A 20,349-nucleotide genomic window follows, 5' to 3' on the forward strand; every position below is an offset into this window, starting at 1 on the left:
GTTTTGGGCACCACTTTGAACCCTGCACCTGACCGGCCCTGAGCTGCTGGTGTGGTAACTTTGGGGTTGCTCTGAACCCCCAACGGTGGGCTACCTTGGACCAAGAACTGAACCCTGTAAGTGTCGTACTTACCTGGTAAAATTAACAAAAACTTACCTCCCCCAGGAACTGTGAAAATTGCACTAAGTGTCCACTTTTAAAATAGCTATTTGTGAATAACTTGAAAAGTATACATGCAATTGAAATGATTCAAAGTTCCTAATGTACTTACCTGCAATACCTTTCAAACAAGATATTACATGTTAAATTTGAACCTGTGGTTCTTAAAATAAACTAAGAAAAGATATTTTTCTATAACAAAACCTATTGGCTGGATTTGTCTCTGAGTGTGTGTACCTCATTTATTGTCTCTGTGTATGTACAACAAATGCTTAACACTACTCCTTGGATAAGCCTACTGCTCGACCACACTACCACAAAATAGAGCATTAGTATTATCTCTTTTTACCACTATTTTACCTCTAAGGGGAACCCTTGGACTCTGTGCATGCTATTCCTTACTTTGAAATAGCACATACAGAGCCAACTTCCTACACTGTTGAACCTGAAATTTAGAATTGGACTGTAGGAACCGCCTACCTCTGTAATTAGGAAATATGTTGAGTAATGTCTCTTGTTGATTTCTTGTTCGGGGACGTGTTCTACTGCTTGTATTGTAACTCTTTGACCTCCCTGAAAAGTTCCTCCTTGGAATGGAACCTTTTCCTTGGTCCTCTTGTTGGCAGGAAATTACTTAGTTTGATGCACTACCCAAACTGAAATGTGTTTAGGACCCATTTGTCTGAAGTTATCTTCCTCCACTCCTGAAGAAAGTTTTTTTCATCTTCCACCGACAGGTGGGCTGTGATGGAAACTTGAATGTTTGGTGTTTTCTCTCACTGACGGTATTTGTGAGGGTGTTGTAATTGCTGTGTAGTCACTTTTTGGATGGTGTTGAGGCACTTCTGGCTGGGTGACCTCTCCCTCTTCCTCAAATGGAATTTCATTCCTGTTGCTGGCAGTGGCAGATTTGCTGTGTTGTAGCAGTGTGGTGCCACTCTGGAAACCTTGATGAGAACTCCCAGACTGGGAGACTGGTTTTCTTGCAGAGAATAACCCCCTCCGTATCACTATGAAACTGCAATACGCCCACAGATATTTTGTTTTGTTGTCCTTTTAAGTTGGTTCAGATTTTCATCCACAGAATTTCCAAACAATTGCTGTCCATTAAATGGAGTGTTTATTACAGTAGCTCAACCCTACAGTAGTTTACCCCTAAAATTCTCAACCAAGAGTGGCACCTTAGAGTGACCCCCCCCCCCCATCATCATCATCAACTGGGGACTAGATGTGCCTGCCGCACCCAGGGCAGATTTTAATCACATATTTGCTATGTTCTTCCCACTTTCTGCCAGATGTGCTGCTCGTTTCTTATACTGCTCTGGTAGATGACTCATCAGTTCTCCCATCTCCTCCCAATGCTGATGAACGTGCCTGCTGAGTTTTGCATTTGAAGATGCAATAAGTTGCTGGTTTCCAGCACTCCGCTCTATCCTGCGACCCATAAGCTCCATCATTTTACTGTTGTTATCGGGGGTGGACATGGGGCTGAAGGAATGATAGCTCCCTTCCTTTCAGTCAAGGTTTTTATGGAGCCTGCTGGTGTAGTAGCTTTAGTGCACGCAGGACTTTTGGAATAAATACTTATATTTCTTTTCTGCCCCTAGCTTGACTGCTCTGCAGGTGGCTGGTTCTTTAAAGGCTTCTCTGCCTTGATTTAGTATGTTTGGAATCAAGGGCAGAAACTGGCTTCTTGCCTGACCTGGCACCAATGTTTCTAAGAGAAAGCATGACTGAGGTTTATCTTGTTCAAGCAGAACATTAAACTTCTCAGCTGCATTTTTAATCACTAAACTGTACATCCCAATATCATCTGCGGATGAGGGGTTTGATGAGTAAGCCTCTACTCCCTCCTCGGAAGAGACCCGTTCTAAATCTTCTCATTAAGATTCAAAGTATTAACCTTCCTCTGAAGCCTGATACATTAGTTGCTGTACATCTTTCTCCTCAAAAAAAGTTCTTCTTCCTCCTCTTTAGGCTCTGGTGCGAGTAGAGGCTGAATTTCTTCAAGTTCTACCTCTGAAGTGTGTTTTGTTGTTAAAGTCTTCTGTGTCGAATTAAGTTTTCTTTTGGAGGAGCGAAGCCATTTCGGCTTTAAGTCTTTTCCTTATTTTTTTCCTCAATTTCGATGGCCAGCTCTTCAGGGTTGGGTGTCAAGTGTTTCCTTTTTAACGCCCAAGTTTCTTTGAACAACGCCTCAGACAGCGAGCTTTGATGGTCCGCTCTTAAATCTTGGTCCTTCAACGACGATGCATCCTTCAGCCTGTGTTTACACAGTTCTTTTCTCCATTGATGGGCCATTCTTTGTCTCGCTCTCACCTTCAATGTCTTCAGCACAAACACAAAGTAGGCATTGCAATTTTCACTCCGGTGGTCAATCAGAAGACAGAGGTTACCCAACGGATGTTTATCCTTCTAGGTGTATTTATGATGCCACTTTTTGCAAAATAGAAACAGTGTTTTCACCATTACTCCGAACAAAGTTTCCCTCCTCCCCCCCACCCCTCAAAACGGGCATTCTCTGCAATCTGTTGAGTAAAAGAAGTAAATTGGCCGTTCTGTTGGCCATGTTCTTATACTTTAATGAAGTTCTTGCTGAATACAACACAAATCCTTTGAAGTTATTCCCTCGTGTTCAAGACGTCTCTGCAAACATCCAGACCCAAAAAGCCCAAAAAAAGAATCTGACGACAGCGACCTAAGGTGGGAACATTCAAAGGATGTACGATGATGTCACAAGGGGACACCAAATGGAGGTTCCATCGATTCTTAAACAACGGTAAAAAAAGGACAAAAAAATTGGTGAACTAGTGGCAAAATTTAGACCCAACCACTAGATGGTGGAATAATGCACAGCATGCGAATCCAGAAAAGATTCACACTGCAGAACTAGAAATAATGTGTCTCAGCTTTTTCTTTTACTGGTTTATATTTCTTTCTCAAGACCTAAGGAGTATCGCCTGGCCCTTTAGATATCCGGTAGAATCATTGTTGAGATCTCCAAACCATCAATTAAAGACAACCAATGTTGAAAACTGCATGCCCTAGCCCCCTGAAAGTTCCAGACCTACTTAAAAGAATGATTCAAATACTGAGGAAACATATGTTCCATTATTTATGGCATATGATCAATGCACCTTGGTAGGTCAAACAATCACAGACTGACCACTGTTACCAAGTCTCACCTGGAGAGCTCGGCTGTCACATTCCTACTTTTGGGCTTGTACAAGAAGGAAGTATTTTTTTTTCATAACTTGAGTACTTGTCCATCTTCCCACTCTATATCTGGCAAGACAGTTACTCTACAGCCCAGTACCCCCTTCCACCCACAGGAGATGCTACTTAGTCCCAGGAGATGAGACATCCTTCTACTCGCCCAGCCCCACCAATCAGTCAGAATCCAACATAAAACACTGTGGTGATTTTTATTATAAAGTCTATCTTGCACAACCCGCTCAGGCCATTCTGAAAGTCCAAATATTACCAGAGTCCACCATCAAACCCACTTTCACAGATCAGGAGGGTCACTACTTACTGCTCCTTGAACAGCAACCATGGGTTCATCATAGTAGTTGACCATGACAGCTTTCTTAACCCCTTGGTTGCCCTGGATGGAATGGTTACGTCCTGGGCAGCGCCACTCTGGTGTCCAGGACATAACCGTTACGTCCACGTCCTGGGCAGCACCGCTCGGGTGCCCAGGACATAACCGTTCTGTCCAGATAGGGGCCCACGGGGTAAGCGCTAATACTCCACCCCCGCAGCCTGGCACCCCCCTCCCCTAGGCAGGGATGAAAGGGGAACCGCTTCCCCTTCCACCCCGCCTCCCTCGACCCCCCAATGGTGTCTGATGACGTCAGCGCGCAATCACGCTCTGACCTCATCTGAGGCCTGCCCCTCCGTGCTGGAATCGGCCTATTACAATTAGGCCGATCTGCCCCCAGGAGGGGCAGAAACCGCTAAACACCAGGGATACATTTTTTTCTGTTTTTTTTTTATGTATGTGGGGAGCGACCCCTCAGGCAAGGGTTGCTCCCTAGGAGGCAAATTTACTTTTAGACCATTTCTGTCCCCGTTGGGTGAAGAAATCCCTAGACACCAGGGATATATATATTTTTTTATGTTTACTTATTTTTTTAATTTATTTTTTTAATATATGGGGAGCGACCTCTTCGGCAAGGGTCGCTCCCCTAAGGGGGGGGGGGGGGGAATTTATTTTAGGCCATTTCTGCTCCCCTTGGGGGCATATCGGCCTATTTCTATTAGCGGGGGCAGAAACCACTTAGGCACTAGGGATTGGTGTGTGTGTGTGTGTGTGTGTGTGTATGTGTGTGGTTTGTTCGGGGGGATGGGGAGGGGAGGGGTCAGAAACCACTTAGGCACCAGGGACTGTGTTTTTTTTTTTTTTTTTGGGGGGTGGGGGGGAGGAGGGAGGCATCCCTTTGGGCAAGGGTTGCTCCCCACGGAGGCACATTACTGTTGGCCATATCTGCCCCCCTGGGGGGGGGCAGATCGGCCTATTTTTGGAAGGCCCATCTGCCCCACTTAGCCCACCAGAGACCAGGGAAGATTTTTTTTCTACAATAAGTCGGTGGGGGTATGGCCATACCACCACCCCAAATAAATGGGGCCAAAGTTGTTCTGCCCACTGGTGGCCAGATGGGGCAATTACCCCAGATCCACACCCCATGGGTGGGTGGGGGTGTTGCAGAAAGTCATGCCAGGGAATTAAAAAATAAAATTAAATAGTGGGGTGGTGGCTACCAACCAGTATGGGCCTGGTTATGCTACCACCCCAACTGAAGGGCATAACAGTCTTTTAGCTCTCCCCCCGGCACACTAAAACATCTTATCCCACAGCAAGTAATACGACATTTGATTATTTTGGGTTTACATTTGGGCCATGAGAGTTTGGCTAATTCTCAAAATTATCCCACTTGGAATGGTGAGGGCTGCACTTTTTGGACTTTGGGACGCTGCCAAGTAGAAAAATCCACAATACCTAGACACATCTGAAAACTAAACATTTGGGTGATCCCAGGGTGCTGTGCTTCACACGCAACCCACACCATTTTCTTACCCACAATGTCCTGCAAACCTCAAACTTTGCTAGAAATCACACATTTTCCCCACATTTTTGTGATGGAACCTTCTGGAATCTGCAGGAATCCATAAAAATTCCTACCACCCAGCATTGTCTCATCTATACTGATAAAAATTCTGCTGCACTTGTCAGTCTAAAAAGTTTTTTTTTTCTTCAAAATTGCCCTTTTGGACCCGCTTTAGTTCGCCCTCAATTTCAACATGTTTTTGGCTCTTCCCTGTCACAGACACTTGCCCACCTACACATGTGAGGTATCAATTTAACCAGGAGGCTGAGGGGAACGTTGGGTGGAAGGAAATTTGTGGCTCCTCTCAGATTCTAGAACTTTGTCACCGAAATGGGAGGAAACATTGTTTTTTTGGCCAAAGGGCAGAGGTTTCTGGGTAACCAAACCTGTTGATAGCCCCATAAGTCAACCCATCCTGGATTCCCCTGGGTGTCTAGTTTTAAGTTTGGTAGGTTTCTTTAGGTGCCAGCTGAGCTACAGGCCAAAATCCACAGCAAGGCATTTTCCCAAAAACTGCTCAGTTTTCTTTGGGAAAATGTGATGTGTCCACGTTATGTTTTAGGGTATTTCCTGTCACGGGCGCTAGGCCTACCCACACAAGTGAGGTACCATTTATATCGGGAGATTTAGGGGAACGCTGGGTGGAAGGAAATTTGTGGCTCCTCTTAGATTCCAGAACTTTCTGTCACCGAAATGTGAGGAAAAAGTGTTTTTTGGCCAAATTCTGAGGTTGGCAAAGGATTCTGGGTAACAGAACCTGGTCGGAGCCGCCCAAGTCACCCCATCTTGGAATCTCCTAGGTGTCTAGTTTTCCAAAAAAAGTGCTGGCTGAGCTAGAGGCCAAAATCTACAGCTAGGCACGATTTCAATGTAAAAATGTGATGTGTCCATATTGCGTTTCCTGTCACTAGCATTAGGCCCACCCACCCAAGTGAGGTACCATTTTTATGGGGAGATTTGGGGGAACACAGAACAGAAGAACAAGCGTTAATGTTCCTTGTCTTTCTCTACATTTTTTCCTTCCAAATGTAAGACAGTGTTTAAAAAAGACATCTATTTGAGAAATGCCCTGTAATTCACATGCTAGTACGGGCACCCCGGAATTCAGAGATGTGCAAATAACCACTGCTTCTCAACACCTTATCTTGTGCCCATTTTGGAAATACAAAGGTTTTCTTGATACCTATTTTTCACTCTTTATATTTCAGCAAATTAATTGCTGTATATCCGGTATAGAATGAAAACCCATTGCAAGGTGCAGCTCATTTATTGGCTCTGGGTACCTAGGGCTCTTGATGAACCTACAAGCCCTATATATCCCTGTAGGAAGGTAGCCTCTTTCTAGCCTTGTTACCCCCACATTTGGCCTGTTTGTGAGTATATGTCAGGGTGTTTTCACTGTCTCACTGGGATCCTGCTAGCCAGGGCCCAGTGCTCATAGTGACAACCCTATGTTGTCAATGTGTTTGTTATGTGTCACTAGGATCCTGCTAGCCAGGACCCCAGTGCTCATACGTTTGTGGCCTATATTTGTTCCCTGTGTGGTGCCGAACTGTATCACTGAGGCTCTGCTAACCAGAACCTCAGTGGTTATGCTCGTCCTGCTTTCCAAATTTGTCACTGCAGGCTAGTGACTAAATTTACCAATTCTCATCGGCACACTGATACACCTGTATAATTCCCTTGTATATGGTACTGAGGTACACAGGGTATTGGGGTTCCAGGAGATCCCTATGGGCTGCAGCATTTCTTTTGCCACTCATAGGGAGCTCAGACAATTCTTACACAGGCCTGCCACTGCAGCCTGAGTGAAATAACGTCCACGTTATTTCACAGCCATTTTTCACTGCACATAAGTAACTTATAAGTCACCTATATGTCTAGCCTTCACTTAGTGAAGGTTGGGTGCCAAGTTACTTAGCGTGTGGGCACCCTGGCACTAGCCAAGGTGCCCCCACATAGTTCAGGGCAAATTCCCCGGACTTTGTGAGTGCAGGGACACCATTGCACATGTGAACTACATATAGGTCACTACCTATGTGTAGCGTCACAAAGGTAACTCCGAACATGGTCATGTAACATGTCTAAGATCATGGAATTGTCACCCCAATACCATTCTGGTATTGGGGTGACAATTCCATGATCCCCCGGGTCTCTGGCAGAGAACCCGGGTACTGGCAAACTGCCTTTCCGGGGTTTCCACTGCAGCTGCTGCCAACCCCTCAGACAGGATTCTGCCCTCCTGGGGTCCAGGCAGCCCTGGCCCAGGAAGGCAGAACAAAGGATTTCTTCTGAGAGAGGGTTTTACACCCTCTCCCTTTGGAAATAGGTGTGAAGGGCTGGGGAGGAGTAGCTTCCCCCAGCCTCTGAAAATGCTTTGATGGGCACAGATGGTGCCCATCTCTGCATAAGCCAGTCTGCACCAGTTCAGGGATTCCTCAGCCCTGCTCTGATGCAAAACTGGACAAAGGAAAGGTGAGTGACCACTCCCCTGACCAGTACCTCCCAGGGGAGGTGCCCAGAGCTCCTCCAGTGTGTCCCAGACCTCTGCCATCGTGGAAACAGAGGTGTTGGGGGCACACTGGATTGCTCTGGAAGCCAAACCTCCTTTTCTGGCTATTTAGGGTCTCTCCTCTGGGGAATTCTTTAGATAACGAATGCAAGAGCTCACCACAGTTCCTCTGCATCTCCCTCTTCGACTTCTACTAAGGATCGACCGCTGACTGCTCCAGGACGCCTGCAAAACCGCAACGAAGTAGCAAGACGACTACCAGCAACATTGTAGCGCCTAATCCTGCCGGCTTTCTCGACTGTTTCCTGGTGGTGCATGCTCTTGGGGTCTCCTGCCTTCACCCTGCACCAGAAGCACAGAAGAAATCTCCAGTCGGTCGACGGAATCTTCCCCCTGCTAACGCAGGCACCAAAAGACTGCATCACTGGTCCTCTGGGTCCCCTCTCATCCTGACGAGCATGGTCCCTGGAACACAGGAACTCTACCCAAGTGACTCCCACAGTCCAGTGGCCCTTCAGTCCAAGTTTGGTGGAGGTAAGACCTTGCCTCCGCACGCTAGACTGCAAACCTGTGTACTGCGTGATTTGCAGCTGCTCCGGCTTCTGTGCACTCTTCCAGGATTTCCTTCGTGCACAGCCTAGCCTGGGTCCCCAGCACTGTCCTGCAGTGCTCAACCCGCAGAGTTGGCCTTCGACGTCGTGGGACCCTCTTTTGTAACTCTGCGTGGACTCCGGTTCACAAATCTTCCAAGTGCCTGTTCAGGTACTTCTGCGGGTGCTGCCTGCTTCTGTGAGGGCTCCTTGAGTTGCTGAGCACCCCCTCTGTCTCCTCCTCCAAGGGGCGACATCCTGGTCCTTCCTGGTCCTCAGCAGCACCCAAAAACCTCTACTGCGACCCAAGCAGCTAGCAAGGCTTGTTTGGGGTATTTCTGCAACCTTCATCACAACGTGGGACATCTGTCTTCCAAAGGAGAAGTTCCTAGCCCTCTTCGTTCTTGCAGAAATCCAAGCTTCTTCCATCCGGAGGCAGCTTCCTTGCACCTTCATCTGGGGTTTCCTGGGCTCCTTCCCCCCCCCCGGACACTGTCGCGACTATTGGGCTTGGTCCCCTTGCCTTGCAGGTCCGGAAATCCGTTGTCAGTGCACTGCTGGTGTTTGTTGTTCTTGCAGAATCCCCCTATCACGACTATTGTGCTCTTTTGGGGTAATAGGTGTACTTTACTCCTACTTTTCAGGGTCTTGGGGTGGGGTATCTTGGACACCCTGACTGTTTTCTTACAGTCCCAGCGACCCTCTACAAGCGCCCATGGGTCTGGGGTCCATTCGTGATTCGCATTACACTTTTGGAGTATATGTTTTTTTTTGCCCGTAGACCTATGCTTGCCTATTGCAACCTATTGTAATTCTACACCTTTTGCATTACTTTTCTGACTCCTACCTATTTGTGGTTTGTGTACATATAACTTGTGTATATTACTTACCTTCTTACCGAGGGTACTCACTGAGATACTTGTGGCATATTGTCATAACCCACTACAAGCCAGGCCAGCCTCCTACAATCCCCGGAACCAAAAGAGTCCAGCAGACTTAACGGTATATTGCTTTAAAAAATCTGACATTGCAGGAAAACGTTAGAGTAAAACGATGGGAAAAATGGCTATTTTTTTTCACCTCAATTTCTTTTTATTTCAGCTGTTATTTTCTGTAGGAAAACCTTGTAGGATCTACACAAATTACCCCTTGCTGAATTCATAATTGTGTCTACTTTTCAGAAATGTTTAGCTTTCTTGGATCCAGCATTGGTTTTACACCCATTTCTGTCACTAAGTGAAGGAGGCTGAAAGCACATAAAATAGTAAAAATGGGGAATGTCCCAGTAAAATGCCAAAATTGTGTTGAAAAAATGGGTTTTCTGATTCAAGTCTGCCTGTTCCTGATAGCTGGGAAGCTGGTGATTTTAGCGCCGCAAACCCTCTGTTTTTTCAATGAAATTTTCACAGTATTTTGGCCAATTTCTTGGTCTCATTCAGGGGATCCCACAAAGTCTCGGAACCTCCAGAATCCCTCGGTTGTTGGAAAAAAAAAAAAAGGATGCAAATTTGGTGTGGGTAGCTAATGAGGGCCTAAACACGAACTGCTCCGAATAGCCAGACAAAGGCCTGGCACCTGAGGGGAAAAGGCCTGGCAGCAAATGGGTTAAAGGACTCACATCAATTAGATGTTGCTGGCATGCCTCAGCAATCTGAGACTAGAATGCTTCTCTCAACTGTACTGCTGTATATCTATTTTGCTACAAAAGTAAAGTATCTACAAACTTATGTAGGAATACATAAGGTTAGGAAATTTGTAAAATGTTGGTGATTTCTTTTCTTTAAATGTAAACATTCTGCAGGTGAAAAACAATACCAGTGAAATGGGGTACTTTATTAAGGTTTACAAATCTCGAAAACCCTGTTTACCAATTCAACATAGGTTTAGAAGTACAGAGGCAGGGTGAGAAATGCTTTGCATATGTTTGTGTATACACACAAAGTTATCAGCTACTACACGCCTGCTGTAAATGCAAAACACCAACATACAAAGCTGAAAATCATAACTAGTAAGTGACACTTCCACCCACAAAAATACAACAATCAATCAGTGAATGAGAATTGAAATTTACATTGAGTGTTTTGCTCTTCCCACACAGTAAATATTTCGAAATTCAGACTTGTATACTATAAAAGATCTACTCAATGCTGTGTGTGTAATGCTCACCGTTATGATCTGGGTGTTCAGCTCAGGAGTCAAAGTTAATGGGTTTGGTTTGGCGCTGAAGAGACCATGGAACGCCTGCATGGCACATGCTGTAATTAACTCAAAAGAAAACAAAAAACATGGATTAATTAGTGATGTAGGGAGCACTAAACAGTGTCTATGGTTCTTTCAAAAGTGAAGGAAAACTAACATGTTTTGCAGTAAGTGACTTTACAAATACTTCCATAGGCTTCACCATTTAATGTCCTGTTGCCAATACATTAAAATAGATGCATTTCGGGGGAACTGGGTAAACTCAATGCTCTTAACTGGATGGTTTTACAGTATATAATTTCACAGCTTCTTATTCAATGGCTTTCCGCACTATTCTTTTTCCATGTTTGTTCTGCATTTGGAATGCTTTTTTTCTTCTGTGTTTTATCAGGATAACGTGTTTTATCCACCGCTTGCATTCGGGGAACTACTTTGTTCTTTTTCTTTCAGCACTCGTTGGTAGTGCACGTTTGATATTCACTGCCTCCTGTACTCCTTCCCTCAACCCTCAAGGTCCCACCCCCTGCAAGATCTATGCTGCTTCCTCCACCCCAGCTCGTCCTTTGCTTCCAGTTTCCTTTTTATCCTCCCTCCCCATCACAAGCTGCACAAGGAAGCTCCCCTTGCTCCTTCTCTCAATCCTAGTTTTCCACTGTGTTGCCTCCCAAACTCAAGCTCCCTATTCGCAGTGTTTGTCTTCTTTAGTAAATACATTTAAAAAAGTGGTTATAACATGTTTTGGTGGGTTCAGCAGCTGCAATTTACTGCCAGGCTGACTCTTTTTCAAAAGGCACAGCTTTAATTTCTAAGAAAAACAAAACAAATCTCTATGTGGAGGATGGTAAAACTCGGTACTCCATGACCATACAAGTTTAAATCCACATTTCTCTAGATTTTTGATAGCATGGATCCTATATAAAGGATATTTTATTGGTAGAATTGTTTGTGGTACTCGTTGGATATTATCAATCAGCACCACCCTAGCCATGGGTGCAAGATATGACAACACAGCGGGTTTGATCCGGTGCCTCCAGTTTCCCACAAGTTCAAAAATGGAAAACAAACACAACCACCCAAAAGTGGGACAGGGTAACAAACAAGCCTCAAAACTCCTGGGAGAGACAAGTGAGTCTGAGGGACTCAACACAGCCTATTTAATGTATAGAGCACATCCCTTCTTCGTTAATCAGAAGGAATGGTATTATCATTCAATGATCTGCTCATAACATCAATTGACTGCACGTCTTGGTTTCTCTTCCTATCGAAAAGACTGGCTTTCCTACTGAATTCATAATCTGGGTGCATTACAGATGTCTGCTGCTCATTGTATGCAGGAAAGAAGGAGTTAACTTGGAATCTTGAGATCAGATCAATTGTCTGCCAATCACCAAAGTTTTTAAAGCAAAACGATCTTAAGTCACAACATAAAAAATTAAGACATTTGTTGAGGACGCTTCTCAATTCAGGTTACGTGACCTACATCAGTTGTACAAATAAATGCCAAATTTTAATGATGTTTGTCTTGAAATCCAATCAATACCAGATCAACATTATGCAACTCACACTGCCTAGGAAAGAGGAATGCGCCAGGTGGAATATCAGAGACTGGACCATGTCACAGATACCCAGTGAATTAAGCTGGCGTAAAAACTTATGACAAGGTAAATAAACAGATAAGCTTGTGAATTATTCACAAACTACTGATCATCTGCCCCCATGTATAGATGTTCAGAGGTCCATTAAAAAGAAAGGCTCATCTCTTGGGACTCTCCTCATCCTCCACCTCGGATTATGCTTTGCTGTGGATTAGAAAGGATTAAGCATTGGGTGCTTATTGAACCTTATTAAAGATACTACCGAAGTGCACTGTGGATGGGGAGTCCCCTTCCCTCCAAGCAGTGGCCTACAATCGGAGAGAGAGAGGCACACCATGAATGTTTCCTTATGTCACAAAAACGTGTCTGCTCCCATGGAAAAGACAGTTGACAGTCCAGTTTTTGGAGTGGTAATTTTATCCTACGAGGGGGAAAACATACTGCATATCGGTACTTAGTAGCAGCTTACAGGACCAATCTTCTGAACTTAAGGTAAGTATGGAGCAAGGTCCAAAGAAGCACTAACAGCCACTTCAGGAGGCATTGGGGCGTCCAGGTGCAGAGTAGCTTTTCAGCGTTGGGTGCCCAATATTATTCTATGGGAAAGAAACTGACTTTCCATAAGGGCATTTAGCAAGGACTTACAGGACTGGTCATCTGGATTTGAGGCGAGTATGGAATAAGGTCCAAAGCCACACCAACAGTTTCACTCGGGGGGCTCTGGGGCGTTTGGGTGCAGGTGTGTGTTACGGCGCCAGGTATCCCATTCACTTAAATGTGAAATGGTCCAGTCACAAAGTTGTTGGAAGCTTGGCGTGGAAAGTAAATCGGGGGTAACCCACAGGAGGGCTCGCCCCTTGAGGTCCTCGGGCAAGTCAGGACACCACTGGTCAACTCCTCATCAGGCTGTGGGGCTCTGGTGCAGTGGAGTCTTTTGGCATCGGTTCTGATGCTGGAGTTACTTAGGTTGGAGAGGGGGTAGTCTGCAGAAACAGACTGCAGACGCCATTAAGAAGTCCACAGTGGGCAGTCACAAGGTGGGCTTCATCTCTAGAGAGCTACTTACCTTTAAGGTCACTGCACCCCCTTGATGAACACTTCTTTTGGTGAGCGGTCATCACCCTGTGGCAGAATTCCTAATGACATCCCATAAGATGGCAACATTCCTGAGGCTGTTTTCATTTTAGGCTGGCCAACCTAGGGGTGTATCTAGCCTGGAAATGCAACACACCTACTGCAGAGCTAAATTTCTGGTCTGTCCAGATACCAGATGGGCCGTGGGGGTCAACATCTCCCTCTGCGGAAGACCAGTTCTGCATACTGAAGGCGTGGGCTTCTCTGAGGCTTCCTGCCTTGGAATGCAGATTTGCAGGTCATCCTGTTGGGAGTGGTGATTAAAGACCTCTCAGAGAGCAGGCTTTGTTTCCAACCTCCAGAGAGCAAAGGCCCTCAACCTTGGGGTCAGATTCTCATCTGTTGGTGGCAGACTGGTTAGAACTAGTTAGTGAGCTCACCAGCAGTTGGTAGGTTTTCAGGGGGTAACTCTAAGGTGCCCTATGGGTGCATGTATAAATAAATCCTTAACTGGAATCAGCGAGGGTTTCTTAATGTGGATGATAAAAAACATCCCCATTTTCAGTTAAGCCATCATGTAGCTGGGGTCCAGCACATGTACTTAAAATGGTTTCCCTGTTCACTTACTATGTCTAAGAATCGACAAAGACATAGTAGGTTCATATCTGCTCTTGCAGATATGTCCACACATGTAATATAATGCACCCTGCCTTACGACTGTAAGGCATGCTGTTGGGGTTACCTACAGATATTACATGCAGTGTTTTGAGGACATGGCACACAGATAGTGTCATGTTGTGTTTTCACTTTTAGGGTGCAACGTCTCGCTCAGCCTGCAATGGCAGTGTGCATGAGGTTGGTGCTGAGCCCTTTAGAGTAAAAAGAACAGAGAATGGATGGAATGCTGAACAATGCAAACATTCACCCCCAGTTACAAAGATCTGGATTTAACCCATTGTTTTTTTTGCCCACAACACCACCCCATTTTGGACGCAGCTATATGCAAATCAGTCTTGACCCTGCTCCCCATAGTAACAGTCCAGTCCTAACTGCCAGGCCAGGTCTTCCATGGACGGGAAACAAGCATCCTGGGACCGGTTTCGAGGTGATGTTTGCATTGTTCAGCATTATGTCCATCATCTGTTCTTTTTGTTTTTGTCGCCCTAAGTGTGAAGGGTATGCCCAAATGTGGGTCCCCTGCTCATTGCGCCTCTGGATTCAAGCTATCCTAGCTTATGTAGGGAGATACCCTGAAACCGGTCCCAGGATGCTTGTTCTCAGTCCAGAAAGGACCTGGCTTTGCAGTTCGGCAGGACTGTTACCATGGGGAACAGGGTCAAGACTGATTTGAACATCGCTAGGCCCAAACTGGGGTGGCGTGGTGGGCAAAACCACGATGGACTGAACCCAGACCTTTGAAACTGGGGGTTGTTTGCATTGTTCAGCAATCCGTCATCATCGGTTCTTTTTGCTTTTGTCCCTTAGAGTGGCACAAGTTCTGCTGCAGCTCTTATACCCCTCTTTAGTACGTATGCCCTAGGTACCAGGGGTACCGTTTATTAGGGACTTGTAGAAGTTGTAAAGGGTCTAGCCACCTGGAGATCAAGTTACCAGGTTTCTTGTTTTGAGGAAGAAACACTGGCACTGGGGACCTGGTTAGCAGGAACCCGGTGCACTTCAGTCAACATTGCATACAAAACAGGCAAAAAGTGTGTTGGGGGTGGGGGTGGGGGGGGGGGGGAGGAGGGGTAGTTACTGAAACCAGAACCCAGCTTCTTACATCTCTCCTCTGAACTCAGTAGCAGGGAAATGCATGTCATGACTCCAGATGACCTTCTCACACTGTGCACATGAATTACAAGTACCCACATTGATTTAAGATGCAGAGATTGCATTACCAAGGAATTAAAGAGGTTGACTCTCACGTGCAGTCCTCTCTTCTCTTTCAGTGAAGTGCACAGTAAAGGGCCTACACCCAAACTGTGACTCATGCATGAACAGTTAGGCTGAGCACTGTAAATGACTCTAAGCCCAAGGAGAAACTGCACACAAGAGCTAGTGGATGCAGTGTGCGAAAAAGTGGATGGGGAAGCAAGCATACATCTTTTTTGTAACGCTTCCTTACAAATGGTTTACCTATCCATTCTTCATGGTTTATTCTGGCATTATTCTGATTTTCAGACAAGATGACAACTTGCCCATTTAAACTGTCTTCCTAAATCCCATGTTTCAGATTACAGTTTACTGTTACTTTCTGTGTATGCCTTGTCTCTAAGGTATGCCTAGTCTTTTTTACTTCAACTGCGCTCTCTGAAGAGCAGTCTAAACTGTACAGTTTCACCGCAGATTTGAACAATTTTTTTTTTTTTTTTTTTTTTTTTTTTTTTTTTTAAATCGACCTAATATTCCAGAACTGGAATTAGAACAGTAAATAAACCTCATGTACTATTTGGGGAAAGAGCGTACCATGTTCACTGATGCCTATGTTCACTGAGCCAAAATAAGATCTGCTAAGAGGGCCATAAAGCTCAGTAACAGAGTCAATGTGTTAACAGAGCGTGAAGAGACATTAATGGCCTAACAGGAGATATAATGAAGAGGATTCTCACACTGCTACAGTGTCGTCACTAAATAACAATGGTATATTTAATGCTGTCTGATTTTAGAATTTTTGTTTATATATTACTATAGTAAACAAAATACATTTTACAACAGTTAAAAACAGTGAAGAAACCACCTGCCTACGGAAATTAAAACAGAACTATACCCCTAAAACTGATTTAGCATGCACCACCACACACTGATTTACAACCCTGAGTAAAACTATTAAAGTCACTCAGCTGGAAATAACTACTTCAGTAAAATAATCAAAACAAAAAAGGTTTGACCCATACATGTCAATAACAACAACATTATAAATAAACCATGATAGTTCTGGTACTTACTACATGGCTCAGGGTCATTACTCTAAGCAAGGTCTCGCAACAGGACTTTACTGCACTGACGGGAAAGCAAGGCAAAAGGTCCTTCAGGAGCGTCAGAACATGCAGGGTTGTGGTGGCTTCTTTACTGCCTAATGAAACAGAAAACAATGGTACAAGTGGGCATGTGTTGCCCAACAATTCAAATACATAATTATGCACTCCTGAACTCAACTTTAATTTCTTGTTCAATTTATGGTGTCAGTTTCTCATTACACAAGCATTCATGTAAACAAGTGGAAACTAGATTTTTAGAAAAAGCTGCTTAAAGTGAACATCTAGAGAATCAAATAGCAAAGCCATTAAAGCAAGTGCTGCTCCACCAGGGCACAACAATCGTTCTGCTTCCTGTAGGACGGATGGGGTGTTAAGCCCCAGTCTTTCCCCTTTCCCTGATGTTCTGATAAAAAGCCCACTAGACAGCAGGATTTTTTGGGGGAAAGAGAAAGTATGGAGGTGACCCACCCTGGCATCAGGCCATGCCCCCAGCCCAAAAGGGGCAATGCACTGGACATCAGGGCAAAATAAATAAAAGTAGGGTACCTCGCTCAGGTATCAGGTTGTGCACCCATCCAATAACAGCCTTAACAGTCTTCCTTTCCAAACTCCCAGGAAGCTGATTATGGGGGTTTACACCTTATGCGTTCCCCAGAGGAATGAGGTGCAGAAAGCCCTCTAGATACCACAGAGAAATAAAGAAGTGCTGGGTGGGTTAGGCTTTAGGCCATGCCCTGTACCAAAACGGATCCACCAGTCTTTCTGACCCAGTCAGGGGCAGATTAGGGGGTCAACCCCCAATCTGCTTTTAAGGGGGAGCAGAAAGTTAACTACACAGCATTTTTTTAAACAAAAAATATTGGGGTGGGTTTCAGCTGGCCATACCTTCAATCACCTGCCAGGAGGGAGCAGAAATCCCTGCTATCCAGTACTGAAGTGGGAGCAGCCCATCACAATATCAGCCTACACTCACACCCTTAAAGCCCCAACAGTCTTTCTGAATACCTGGCGCCTAGAGCAGCCCTATCCCCATAGCAGGCAAGAACAAATTTGGATTAGATTTTTTGGCTGTAGTTTTGACGTAAGACCCAGGAAGTGGGGGTAAATTTCCTCCCACTTGGCAAGATGATTAGCTTTACTATCTGGGCAATGTGTGAGCCAGCAAATGAGGAAACTACTAACCACCGGCATCTCTGAAACCTAAAAATCCAGTGTGGTGTGGTGTGAGTGAATCCTGCTATGTACTCTTTGCCAGAATGCCCCCAAAACTCAAATTGTGCGAAAATCATACATTTTACTCACATTTCTGTGAGGGGACAGTTATGGAATCTGCAGAGATCCACATAATTCCTACCACCTGGTGTTCCAAATCTTTTCCTTCCAAAAATGGTACACCGCTTGTGGGGCTGGGCTTTGGCTGATACCCGACACTCATTCCTTCTTACAGAAACTGAGGATTTTGGTGATCTCACGGGGAATCCAAAATCATCTAGATGCCTGAGAGGGCTGGCGAGATTCAACATTGTTAGCGCCCTTATAAAAAATTGAACAATTCTGTCATCACAGTATGGGTAGAAAAGTACCTGTTCCATTTATAGTAAAGAAGCAACTGGAAGCACTATTAAAACAATAAATTAACAGTCCTATAGTAGTCTGGAAAGGGTCACATTTTTGGAGAATGAAAATTCATGTAAGGTCAATAATTTGTAAGCCTACTTTTTTTAGTAGCCCGGTGTCTTTTCAGTGTATTTCCACACAAAGTTGTGGCTGCATGAGTTTCCTACCTCCAGAGTTCTCAATTTCCTGGATACAGAACTTGGCTGTAGACTGGGAAGCAGGATGGTGGAGAGGAGCATTTTCTCCAAACAGAAATTCACTTCCCTTTAAGATAGAGCATACACCAATTTGGGCTGCTTTACGAACCTGAAATGAAAATTTGGAAAGACATGACATTATTTAGCAGGCATGGTAGGTGAAATGGTTATGGTATTTTAGTCATAGGTTTGTTAGAAAGCAATAAATCCCTTACAAGAAATTACAGGCCTACATACACATTTTCGCTCCTGCCTAAGGAAGCCTCATCAACATTATCAAGAATGCTGCAATTTTGTTCAGAACTATATCCATTGCCAACTGATAAGGAAAAGTACACTGATGATTCTTGGAATGCAATCAGATCATTGACCAAAACAATCAGAAACCAAGACCACAACATTTTTACTAGGAAGAAAGAGCCTAAATGGGAAGTAGCTGACAGGGAATAGGGCAGCGCAGGAAACTGGTAGGCAGATTGCTGGGATTCATATTATTAAGTCTTTTAACTTACCCTACACCTGCAGACTAAAGACAATTAAATTGTGATTATGGGAAACTAAACTGTGGGGCAACGGGCAAGGTTCCCTGCCTACCAAAGACCAATAACATGCAGGCAATTCCGCTTCAAACAGGTGGGGGAGCAGTCAACTGACTCAAAAGGAAACAAGACCTGTAAGGAAATGCCTCCTTGGCATGGTTAGCCCCTGACTTTTTGCCTTTGCTGATGCTATGTTTTGAATTGAAAGTGTGCGGAGGCCTGATAACCAGGCCCCAGCACCAGGGTTCTTTCCCTAACCTGTACTTTTGTATCCACAATTGGCACACCCTGGCATCCAGGTAAGTCCCTTGTAACTGGTACCCCTGGTACCAAGGGCCCTGATGCCAGGGAAGGTTTCTAAGGGCTGCAGCATATCTTATGCCACCCTGGGGACCCCTCACTCAGCACAGACACATTGCTTGCCAGCTTGTGTGTGCTGGTGAGGACAAAACGAGTAAGTCGACATGGCACTCCCCTCAGGGTGCCATGCCAACCTCACACTGCCTATGCAGTATAGATAAGTCACCCCTCTAGCAGGCCTTATGGCCCTAAGGCAGGGTGCACTATACCATAGGTGAGGGCACCAGTGCATGAGCACTGTGCCCCTACAGTGTCTAAGCCAAACCTTAGACATTGTAGGGTAGCCATAAGAGTATATGGTCTGGGAGTCTGTCAAACACGAACTCCACAGCATAATGGCTACACTGAAAACTTCGAAGTTTGGTATCAAACTTCTCAGCACAATAAATGCACACTGATGCCAGTGTACATTTTATTGTAAAATACACCCCAGAGGGCACCTTAGAGGTGCCCCCTGAAACTTTAACCAACTACCTGTGTAGGCTGACTGGTTCTAGCAGCCTGCCACACTCGAGACATGTTGCTGGCCCCATGGGGACAGTGCCTTTGTCACTCTGAGGCCAGTAACAAAGCCTGCACTGGGTGGAGATGCTAACACCTCCCCCAGGCAGGAGCTGTAACACCTGGCGGTGAGCCTCAAAGGCTCACCCCCTTTGTTCCAGCACCGCAGGGCACTCCAGCTAGTGGAGTTGCCCGCCCCCTCCGGCCACAGCCCCACTTTTGGCGGCAAGGCCGGAGGAAAGAATGAGAATAACAAGGAGGAGTCACTGGCCAGTCAGGACAGCCCCTAAGGTGTCCTGAGCTGAAGTGACTAACTTTTAGAAATCCTCCATCTTGCAGATGGAGGATTCCCCCAATAGGGATAGGATTGTGACCCCCTCCCCTTGGGAGGAGGCACAAAGAGGGTGTACCCACCCCCAGGGCTAGTAGCCATTGGCTACTAACCCCCCAGACCTAAACACGCCCTTAAATTTAGTATTTAAGGGCTTCCCTGAACCTAAAGAATTTAGATTCCTGCAACTTACAGAAGAAGAGAACTGCTGAGCTGAAAAACCCCTGCAGAAGAAAGAAGACACCAACTGCTTTGGCCCCAGTCCTACCGGCCTGTCTCCTGCCTTCCAAAGAAACCTGCTCCAGCGACACTTTCCCCAGGACCAGCGACCTCTGAATCCTCAGAGGTCTGCCCTGCTTCCAAGAGACCAAGAAACTCCCGAGAACAGCGGCCCTGTTCAACAAAGACTGCAACTTTGTAACCAGAGGAGCAGATTTAAAGACCCCTGCAATCCCCGCAAGAAGCGTGAGACTTGCAACACTGCACCCGGCGACCCCGACTCGACTGGTGAAGAAACAACGCTACAGGGAGGACCCTCCGGCGACTCCAAGACTGTGAGTAACCAAAGTTGTCCCCCCTGAGCCC

The 20,349-nt window shown here is 45.5% G+C and overlaps 1 protein-coding gene across 1 annotated transcript in view; it reads right to left on the reverse strand.

Moving 5' to 3' along the window:
- Nucleotides 1–20,349, reverse strand: part of RRP12 (ribosomal RNA processing 12 homolog) — a 682,638-nt gene that overhangs the window by 572,986 nt on the left and 89,303 nt on the right. The window contains exons 7-9 of the mRNA XM_069239610.1: nucleotides 18,004–18,142; nucleotides 16,187–16,314; nucleotides 10,540–10,638 (exon numbers count right to left, since the gene is read on the reverse strand). Coding sequence (XP_069095711.1) covers nucleotides 10,540–10,638; nucleotides 16,187–16,314; nucleotides 18,004–18,142 — 366 coding nt within the window. The remainder of the gene's footprint in view (nucleotides 1–10,539; nucleotides 10,639–16,186; nucleotides 16,315–18,003; nucleotides 18,143–20,349) is intronic.

This window comes from Pleurodeles waltl, chromosome 6, assembly GCF_031143425.1.
Source record: "Pleurodeles waltl isolate 20211129_DDA chromosome 6, aPleWal1.hap1.20221129, whole genome shotgun sequence".
NCBI classification, from domain to species: domain Eukaryota; kingdom Metazoa; phylum Chordata; class Amphibia; order Caudata; family Salamandridae; genus Pleurodeles; species Pleurodeles waltl.